The following is a 10,041-nucleotide window of genomic DNA, read 5'->3' as shown; positions in this document are numbered from 1 at the left end:
TCCCCTGCTCTCTCCCTCGCTCCCGGAGCGCCCATCACGTGTGTGTGGTGTGCTCAGCGGGGTCTCCCACTTTCTCCCTTGGCCCCTTCTTTGAATTTGCATTAACGTCATTCTTTCTCTGCTAGTTCACACCTACTGCTGAAACCTTCCCGTGAATTTTTCATCTCGTAATTACTGTAGTCTTCAACGCCAGAAGCTGCTTTTTAAAGTAACTTCAACCTTTTTATTGACACGCTCTACTTGACACGCCATCCCTGCATCTCCCTCTTTCCCCCTTTTGGAACCACGGCTTCCTTTAGTTCTTTTACCCTATTTATAGGGGCCAATTTGGGTCTGGTCTTGTTAAATCCATCTCACTCTCACAGGCAGTGGCTGCTACCTGCTTTTTTGTAACGATATGATGTGTGGCCCTATGTTCCTGCTTCTTTGCTGGTCTGTGATTTCTGGTTGGAGGCTGGTCCTTTGAGGTAATTAGTATGTTGGGCCAGTTCTAGGTACTGGTCCCCTCGCACTGGAACTCGTTACCATCTTGTTTGCTTTGTTTACTGTTTGGCTGGATCATCTTAGCAGCCCCCCTGCAGCCCAACTGAGCCCTGAGGCTGCATCTCGGGGGTGTGGCCCTGGGTGGCCCAGAGCCCCCCAGATGCCAGGGGTTGTGGTCTCTGCACGCGCCCAGCTGTTAAGTTCCATTCATTGTTGGCTGACTGTGGTTTGCATAACAAACCGCTTCTCAGACCAACCCAATCCAGCTGGCTCCTCTGAGGGAGGACGCTGAGAACAGAGCTGGCAGTTTTTCCGGACCTGTCGGCGGCTCAGTCCAGCTTGTGTCTCCAGTAAATCTAGCAGCTGTCCACCCCAACCCCACCCGCCCGGCCTTTCTCCACACGCCTGGCTTCCGAGAGCACATGTAGGCTTGGACTTGTCCACACTCTGCCGCGAATCAAGTTACTTCCTTGGCAGAAGGACCCGGAGCTCTCTGTCCCACAGCCACTTCTCCCCTGGGAAAACCCTCTGGGCACAGCTCTGGTGCTGGGGTCCCAGGCTTGCCTCTCGGGGTGGAACCCCCGCCCAGTGAGCTGAGGCCCAGGCTCCACATCCTGGGCTCTCCCCGTCAAACTGCCCCCGTGTCCTCACAAGTGATGGTGGCTGTGACCCAGGATGACTGCTGGGGTGTGGGGGCAGGAGGCCTGGCTGGCTTTCACAGCTAAGCACCCCCCAGCACGCGCTCCCGTTCTCAAGGCCACACTGGCCCTGCAGTCCCCTGCCACTGGGGTGCCTTGTCTGGGCCCCGCCCAAGGACGGAAGCAGCAAAGGAAGAGGCGCGCCTCCTGCTCCCTGCAGGCTGGAAGCAGACGGCTGTGGGGGCTGCAGCAGCTGTCTTCAAACGCGTGATGGGAGCCCAGGTGACAAATGGCACCACCCACCCTGGATCACCCTCCTGGACTTGCTGGCTGGACTGAAGCAGACCGGAGACGCTGGCCTCTTTACTGCCCTCCTGGACCTGCTCACACCTCCACCCCGAGCCGCCTTCCCCGTCCCCATCGGAGTTTTGGCCTCCCCAGCTGACCTTCCCGGGAGACCTGTGCTCCCTGGAAACAGGATGGGGCTTTGTCTGAGCACAGGGCCCAGCGCACGGCAGGCATGTGATAACACAGTGCTCCATGTGCTGAACGGCACGGGAAGCACACGCACATCTACGCGCCAAGAAGACCCACGGGAGCTGGTGCCCGTGGACGCCTCCTGCCCGGAGCTGCTCAGATGGCCCTCGGAGGAGGCAGTGCGGGTGGGTCCTGCTTGCTTGAACTTCCGCTGCCTGAGCCACAGCCTCCCGGGAACAGAAGCAGTGAGCATCCCTGCCTCCAACCCCAACCCCTCCAGAGACACCGTGGCCCCAAGCCGCCTCCAAAAGGCTCTGCCTGCTGACAGCGTAAGACTGACTGGAAGAGGCCCAAGCAGGGCCTGCAACTGCCTGCCGTCCTTTTCTCATCCCTCCATCCTCTACCCTCCTCCCCGGCCACCTCCCCCATGCCCCCCCACCCCGTCCATCAGATGGGCCAATGATACTTACGTGGAAACAATGCACTGAGGCGCCCGGCCCCGGGCCTCGCCTGCTTCCCCTGCACCATCTTTCCTGCAACACCCCCTGCCCCCTCCGGCCCCCAACAGGAACTACTGACCCATGTAAGTGGGATCAGCCTTCTGCAGCTGGGACCTCCCAGCCGAGGCCCGAACTCCTCCTACACAACCCCAAGGCCGGCTCCGCCTGGCCGCACTCGGGAGGGTGCTCCCGGCAGGACTGCCTGTTCCGACCTGGTCTCCTCCCCCGGGATCCCAGCGGGGCAGCAGTGCCCAGGAAATAGCTTTCCTTCATTCGTGGGCAGCAGCAGGCACCTGCAGCCCGTCCAGCACCGGGGCCGCTGGACTCCTCACGCTGTGGGGTGGAGAGGCCAAGATCCCCCCCGCACAGCTGGCGACCCCGTGAGCCTGGGGGCAGCTTCCTCCCAGTCCCGGGGCTGCTGAATTGTTCTGAGCACCGGGAAGACCACAGGCCCAGGAGGCCTCCGGAGCCCTGGACGAGTGCACTGGTGCTGCGCTGGGGTGGGGGGGTGCGCACGTCCAGGATGGTGGCCGTCAGGGGTGTGGGGGGAGGCTCTCCAGTGGGACTGGCCCCCATGGCCACTGCAGGCTGCGGGGGGAGCTACAGGGGCCTGGGCCGGTGCTCAAGGGGAGGGCCGGGCGCCCCCGGCAGAGAGCAAAGGAGGGAGGCGGATATGCCTCCAGGCTCTGACTTCACACCCGGGCCAGTGGGGCCCCTGAGGCTGCTTGGGAAAAAAGACTCTGAGGCTAAAACATTCCAACCACGGGCGCCTAGAAGAAACTGGATGGTGAGCACTGCACCTCGCCTGCCCTTCTGTTCGCGCCCAAGAAACCTCACTGGGGTGAGGGGCTGACTGCGGGGAGGGGGCTGCTCAGCGTCTCTTCCGTCTCCACGCGGTCACCGCTGTAGCCAGGGCAGCCTGGCCCGACCCCGACATCGCATCCCAACACGCCTCTCGCAGCTGCACCTCTAGGTCACAGGGGGCGCACACGGTCCCAAAGGCACGAAAGCACACGGTGCCCACGCGTGAGCCCAGACGCGCAGCACGGCGGCGACGTGGCCCAAAGAACCAGCAACAGAACTGGAGACGACCTGTGTTGGTTTCACATCTTCCCACGCGCTTAAAGCAGAAAAACACACCAGCCCACGGCGTGGAGCCACCGTGGCCACGGCCGTCCCTACAGTGCCCGGAAAGATGTAAGATTGCCAAGCAACCCATGGTGACCCAAGCCCTTGCCGCCCCCCGGCTCTCAGGGGAACAGGGGGCTCTGGGGACAACAGCAAACAGGAATGCAAACTGTGCTGATTCAGCTGCCGTGACACGACTTCAAGAAGGGGACGGAATTCAAGGCAAAGCAGTGAAAAGAACACAGAAAAACCCACTCATTTCACGGGCATTCGAAGAAGGCGACCACCGCGGCTCTGTGCCAGGGCCCCGGCGGCAGCGAGAGGCCAGGAGCCCGCAGGAAAAGTAGCCGTCCGCCTGCACTGGCTGGCATGGCCAGGCTTCCCCACACGCAGCTCTGGGCTGAAAAGACAAGCTCAGCACTGCCAGACCCCCGAGCAGCTGGTTCGCTGTTTCGTTACATAAGCCAAGACTCGCTTCTGAAGGGCTGGTCCAGGTTTATTACCGCAGAGGCTGGAGATGCGAAAATCTGGGGGACAAGGGACAGCAGACCGTACGCTGGACTCAGGGTCAAGACGCTAAAAACCCTGGCAGTGCCCTGTGGTCCCACACGGGTGACAGGCACCCAGGTAGCATGCTCCCGCTGGCTTTAAGGGGTCAATTCCACCGTGAGGCGGAGTCGGCACGCAGCTCGTGGGTTCGAGCCCGAGGAATGGGGTCTGCTGGCGACGTGGAGGGCCTCGCAGACTCGTGCTGTCAGTGGGGTCATGACCGAGACGGGGACATGCGGCTTGTAAAGCCGCGGCAGGGCAGCGCGGACTCTCGTTCCTGACTGAGTCCTGCCCTGGGGACCTGCGAGAACCAGGGCCGGCCCCAGACCAGCAGAGCGAGGGCGCGGGGTGGGGGGCAGCACTGGGCCTCGGGAGGTGGCAGTCCCGACCGGTGGCGGCAGGTCAGCTGAAGGTGGCTTCTCCCGCCTGGACAAACGGACATCTCCCCTGGACACGGCAAGGCTCGGCCGGCGAACACGAGGCCTGGGTTCAGCCCCTGGTGGCTCTGGTGCCCGGCCGGTCTGGGCGGGCCCCTCAGGAAGACCTCCTCGCACCCACGCGGCAGGACAGGCAACACGGCAAAGCCTCCACGGGACCGGCCGGACTGAGCAACGTGGCCCCGAGACAGCAGGTCGGGCCCAGGGGGCTCAGTCCTCGCCCGCCGTGGACGAGCCGGGCAACGGGCAGCGCTCTGGGGGCGCCTCGAGCTTGACGGCGGCCGCCAGGGCCCCGCGCTGCCGCTGCACCTGCCGCTGCCTGACGAACACGGAGCGTAGCGCGCGCAGCTGCCCCACCTCCTGCGCCGTGAAGCAGGGCTGCCCCTCGGCAAAGCGGACCACGGCGTCGAAGGCCGTGGCCGCCTGCTCCCAGGCCTCGTCACCCTCCTCCGCGGGCCCCGTGCTCCCGGGCAGGCCGCCAGCGGGGTAGGAGGCGGCGCCTCCCCCAGGCCCGGGGAGGCGCGCCAAGGGCTCCTCGGGAGGCTTCGTGCTGAGGCGGTCGGGCTCCTCCTCTGAGGACGAGCCTTCAACGAGCGAGGCCTCGGGCCACAGCTTCCTCCAGGCCCGGCTGAAGACGGCGCCCGGCACGGCGTTCCAGGCACAGGCCACGCTGAGCACCGCGTCGGTCACGCTGTAGCGCGAGTGGAAGGCCTGCAGCGGGCCAGGCGGGTTGACGAAGTTTTTCATGAAGTCCCTCCGAATGCCCTGGTCCAGCGGCTGGAGGAGGGGGGCGACGCTGGCGGGCAGCAGGACGGTGAACACGTTCTCGGAGACCAGCTCGGACTCGCGCGGGTGGGCCCGGGAGCTGTCCAGCAGGAGGATGGCTTTGCTGCCCTCGGGCAGAGCCAGGGCTCGGAAGCGCTCCTTCACGGCGGGAACGAAGATGTGGCGGAACCAGTCGGAGAAGATCTCCTTGTCCACCCAGGCGTTGCCCTGCGCCCGGTACGCGGCCGGCAGGGGCTGGATGCCCTTGGCAGCCCGGGGGCCGCCGCGCTTCCCCACCACCAAGGGCTTGATCCGGTGGGAGCCCGTGGCGTTGGCGCACAGGAGGACCGTCAGCCTGTCCTTGCCCTGCCTGAGGCCGGGCCCCGCGCCGCCCTCCGCGCTGGGCCCCGGCAGGCAGCGCCAGAAGAGGCCGGCCTCGTCGGCGCTGTAGACCTGCTCCGGGGACAGGCCGTGCTCGGCGGCGAGGCTGCGGAAGAACCCGCAGAACTGCTCGGCTGCCTGGTGGTCGGCCGCCTGCTTCTCGGTGGACGCGTCCAGCTTCTTGATGCCGTGTCTGGCCTTAAACCGCCAGAGCCACCCGCCAGAAAACACGCAGGGCTCGGTGAGCTGCATCTGCTCGTAGAAGTCCTTGGCCTTCTCGATGAGCATGGGGCCCGAGACGGGCACGCCCTCGGCGCGCTTCACCAGGAACCACTCGTAGAGCACGCGGTCCAGGTGCTCGAGCTTGGGCGTGTGCAGCGTGCGCCGCTGCGCCAGCGCCTTGTCCGAGTCGGAGCTGGCGAAGAAGCGCAGCAGCTGGGCCTTGTGGGCGCGGATGTCGTAGAGCGTGGACATGCCCACGTTGTACTCCTGCATGAGCGCCCTGCGGCTCTCGCCCTTCTCCAGGCGCCGGCAGACGTCCATCTTCTCCTTCAGGGTCAGCACCACGCGCTTGCGCTTCTCCCCGGGGCTCCTCCCGGCAGCCTGCTTCGCGGCCATGGGGGGGCCTGGCCCGGCTGAGGGCGCTGGCGCCTCGGCGGGGGCTGGTCCCCGCCTCGCCCTCCCCCTGCCCGCCCCCGTCCTGCGGACGTGCGGCCGCCACAAGCCGAGGGCCCTCCTGCCCTCCCTGCGGCTCCTCCAGGCTCCAGGCCTTCTCTGCGCGACGGGACCAGCGGCCCTCCGCCCTGACCTCCCCCCCTCGCCCGCGGCTGGAACCTCCGGCCTCTCTGCAGGGACGGTGGCAGCCCCTCCCCTCAAACTCGAACCAGAAAGTCGAGAGGCCCCGGGAGCTGGTCGTCGGCTAAGCGAGGTTTCACCTTCTGAGCCATCAGGCCTCTCTCGCACCCGTGGTGCCCGAGGAGCTGGAAAGCAGAAAGGGGAGAAAGAAAAACGTTACAGAGCATGCGCCTGGGCCACTGGGAGCGGGTCCCTGGTGCTTCAGACACACGGGGAGGGGGGAGGTGGCAAAGCGACACAGAGACATGAACCTGTGAGCTGGCCGGCAGGCAATGCAGAGAAGAGGCCGGCACTGGGGGACGTCCCAGCCTCCACAAGTGACCTCTGAGTCCCTTGCCACGGCTCCAAATTCCAAGTGGCTATCTCAGGACAGCCTGGCCTCCCGGGAGAACACCAAGGGCAAGGCCACTGAACGAAGCCAGGAAGTCGCAAGTGCTGGGTGACGGCAGAGCCACCTCCCACCGTTCTTGCTCAAACTGCTCACCGGGCCACCTGCCCTAACCACCCGCACAAACCCCCGGCTCCCTCCAGAGCGGCCGGGCAGGGGATGGCGGTGCTGCGCTCCACCTAGACTTCCAGGGCTGAGGAGCCCGCCAACCTCTGCTGAAACAAGGCCCCTCAAACCCTCTCCAACAGCAGGCCCCAAGGTGCTTCCAGAAAAACAGGTCTGGGAGGAACTGCCAGTCTCTCGACAACTGGTCCCCACAGCCACATGCTCAGAGGCTGAGACGCCTCTGGTCACACACAGTCACCAGGGAGCATGCAAACAACGCACACACAGGACACAGCGAAGAGCCAGGCCAGAGCGGGGCTTCCTAGGAAGCCTTGGTCTAGGAGGCTCTACGAATGAGTTCTTCACCCAGGCGACAAAAGCCTGAGAAGTGTCTTCCGGCGCCGCGGGGCCAGCAGCAAAGTCCGCGTTCACGCCGACCTTGCTTAGAGCTGCTAAGAGAGCATGAAGGACAGGGCCTACAGCAGAGCCCGGGTCTAAGCGACCCTCATCAGCGCCGATCCTCCATCCTCAGAAGATCTGCGTCGTCCTGGTCCCCCCCCCCCCGGCTGACAAGCCCACCCCTTTGGGACAGTTTCCCCAAGCTGTCCCCAGACTTGCAGGACTCCGCGTGGCCGCGCCACACTCCGCCCAGCAAAATGCTAACATCCTCCAGCCCAAACTGGCCACGGCTGGTCTGCCTGTGCAGTGAGGCTTGTCCTCTCCCTCCCGGCCAGCTTGTCCCTTCCCTGGGGAGGGGCTGATGGTCCGGGAGGCAGCCTACCGCGCCCACCACCGCACGGCGGAGAGGCAGGCGCGCTCACAGACACACTGCTGGCAGGGACTCCCGGCCGCACCTCCCTCCGAAGCCCTTACACCGCGGCTGGCGAGGCGGCGCTGGCGAGGCGGCAGGACTATTCACACGTGGGACACTAACAGGGAGCCCTTGAGGCCACTGCTTGACAGAAACGAACATCCGTATTCCAGGCCTGTCAGCAGCCAGCTCGAGGCCCGTCTTCTCCCTCTTCTGACTCAGTCTCCCGGTCTGCAAAGTGGGGATGCTGGTCCTTCAGGGACCGCTTTTCATCCTATCTACTGGGTGACGATGCGACGGTGCACTGCCGGGCCCTGTGGGGAGCAGGGGGCACTAAAGGCCAAATCCCTCCTTCAAGAGACTTTTAATGCCCAAATGCAAAAGCCAGGAGGAAATACGGTGAACCCCCCCCCCCACAGTCACTTGTGACGGACTGAGTGTAACCACAACAGGAGGGCCCAGAAAAAGCACCAGGAGGAGCCTCAGCACCAGAAACCAGCTCACTGTGGACGCTTCTCCCGCCTGACCAGTGCAGCCTAATACAAGGGAGCTGAACACACGCCGGCCCCCTGGTAAGCCTAGACCCTCCTTTAAAAATGAAATTCAGGTATTTCTTCTGAAACAACTTCTTAAACCAAAAGATAACATAACGCAGCAAGAAAAATTCAGACGCTTATCACCAATACCACCTGTGCCCGAGGGGGAGGGCAGAAGGGGGCAGTTGGGGCAGGAGAGAAGAGGGGGGCGGGGGAGGGGACCCTTCTGCCCCTTCCTGCAAGCGAGGAATTGCAAGTCTTTGGAGAAGAGCCTGAGGAATTGAGGGGGGCAGGGGGGCGGCTGAGAAATCACCTTTCTTTGGGAGCAGCCAGTAGTGTGTAGCGGGCGGGGCGGGGGTTGGGGGGGGCGTCGATCAATACTTGAAGAAGCAAGTATCCTGGCCCGAAGAAGAGCTGGACTAAGTCTCGAGGGGCAAGAGGGATCGGTGAGGGTGTGGAAACATGGGGGTGCGCCCCGAGAATGTCCTGGAGGGAAGGCAGTTAGCTACCCAGGCAAACCCCCTCCCTCGCGGGCGCAGATGCGGGGCCCCCGGGGCGAGGCAGCCCGAAGCTGGAAGAAGCCTCAGGTCAGGGGAGAGGCTTGTTTCGAGAGCGTTCCTCTGCCAGAGACACGTCTGGGGCAGAAGGGCAAAAACCAATGAGAAAAGAAAGCAGCGAAGCCTCAGGCCGGCGCCTTCCGGGGGAAGGCAGCTCCGAGGCCGGTCCTTCCTCGGGCGGAAGCCACCGCCAGGTTCGAAGGGGGGCTGTGAGGGACCAGCTCGTTTCGGGGCCCCCGGGGACGCTCCAGCACCAGCAGCTCGAACCCGGGCCTCGGCCGCGCGCGCAGCGGCCCCGTGGGCGCTGCGGGCCGAGCAGGGCCGCCCCCACCTCCCAGGTCCGCACCCCACTCACCTGCGGCCCCGCTCCGCCGCCGCTGGCCGGAAGTGCGCCGCCCCGCCCCCGTCGGTCCGCGCCGCTCCGCCTCCCCGGCCACTTCCGGGACGCTCTAGGCCGCCCGGACGACTCGGCGTCTCGGTGGCTCCCGGGCCCGCGGCGTCCAGGGGCTGCGGCTCGGGGATGGGTCCAGCGCTGGGCCGAAGGAGCGGGGCCTCTTGTCCTGGGCGAGGGTGGCACGAGGGCAGCGTCGGCTCGGCGCTCCTGATGGGACAAGGCGGGGCGCAACGGCCCGCGCTCTGTTCCTCTGGGGCCTCAGCATCCACACCTGCGTAGATGCCTTGGAGCCTGAGACTTGAAACTTCTGAGCTGAAGAGGCTTGGGTGAGACTCAGACTTGAGTGATGCTGTAATGAGTTGAGACTCTTGGAGGCTTGGGATGGGCTGAGTGTATTTTGCTTGTGGGCCAATCTGAATCTTTAGAGACTGGAGGAGGCCTGTAATGGGCTGAGAAGGGCCCCCTCCCCCAGCCAAGGGCGTCCAGGCCCGAGTCCCCAGGACCCGTGACTGGGTCACCTCACGTGGCAACAGAGACTTCGCAGATGCAATTAAGTTACAATTCTTGGGAGGGGCGAGGGTTCTGATTATCAGGATGGGCTCAGGGTCCTCAGAGGAGGAAGGGGCACAGAAGCGGGAGAAGGATGTGATGATGGAGGCGGAGGGAGATGTGACGGCTGACACAGGGTGGAGTGTGGGCCTTGAAGATGGAGGAAGGGGCCCAGAGCCAAGGGATGCAGGACCTCTGGGAGCTGGAAGAAGCAAGGAGCCATGCAGAAAGGAACCGGCTCTGCTGACATCTTCATTAAAATACATCAGACGCGGAGTTCCCGTCGAGGCGCAGTGGTTAACATAATCCGACTAGGAACCGTGAGGTTGCGGGTGCGATCCCTGGCCTCGCTCAGTGGGTTAAGGATCCTGCGTTGCTGTGGCTGTCATGTAGGCTGGCACCTGTAGCTCCGATTCTCCTCCTAACCTGGGAACCTCCATATGCCGAGGGTGTGGCCCTAGAAAATACAAAAAAAAAAACAAAACAAA

General features: G+C 64.2%; 1 protein-coding gene across 4 annotated transcripts; it reads right to left on the bottom strand.

The window, feature by feature from the left end:
* Positions 1 to 3,701: 3,701 nt before the first annotated feature.
* On the bottom strand, positions 3,702 to 9,015 carry JRK (Jrk helix-turn-helix protein). Of its 4 annotated transcripts, none has more exons than XM_085020989.1 (3): positions 8,966 to 9,015; positions 7,580 to 7,831; positions 3,702 to 6,338 (listed from the first exon to the last, which is right to left on the bottom strand). In XM_085020989.1, exons 2-3 carry the CDS (start codon positions 7,677 to 7,679, stop codon positions 4,423 to 4,425), a joined length of 2,016 nt encoding a protein of 671 aa, XP_084877115.1. In that variant the 5' UTR covers positions 7,680 to 7,831; positions 8,966 to 9,015; the 3' UTR covers positions 3,702 to 4,422. The 4 variants fall into 4 exon arrangements, with proteins under 4 accessions (XP_084877115.1, XP_020944438.2, XP_084877116.1 ...); XM_021088779.2 differs by having other exon boundaries at positions 7,626 to 7,831; XM_085020990.1 differs by having other exon boundaries at positions 7,641 to 7,831.
* Between the last annotated feature and the right edge of the window lie 1,026 nt (positions 9,016 to 10,041).

The sequence above is a fragment of the Sus scrofa genome, chromosome 4 (assembly GCF_054392235.1).
Source record: "Sus scrofa isolate SSC_HxYL_T2T_F1_AM1 chromosome 4, Sscrofa_HxYL_maternal_Yorkshire_Landrace_v2.0, whole genome shotgun sequence".
NCBI classification, from domain to species: domain Eukaryota; kingdom Metazoa; phylum Chordata; class Mammalia; order Artiodactyla; family Suidae; genus Sus; species Sus scrofa.
The sequence above is the reverse complement of the archived record's forward strand: the minus strand, read 5'-3'. Positions and strand labels throughout refer to the sequence as shown.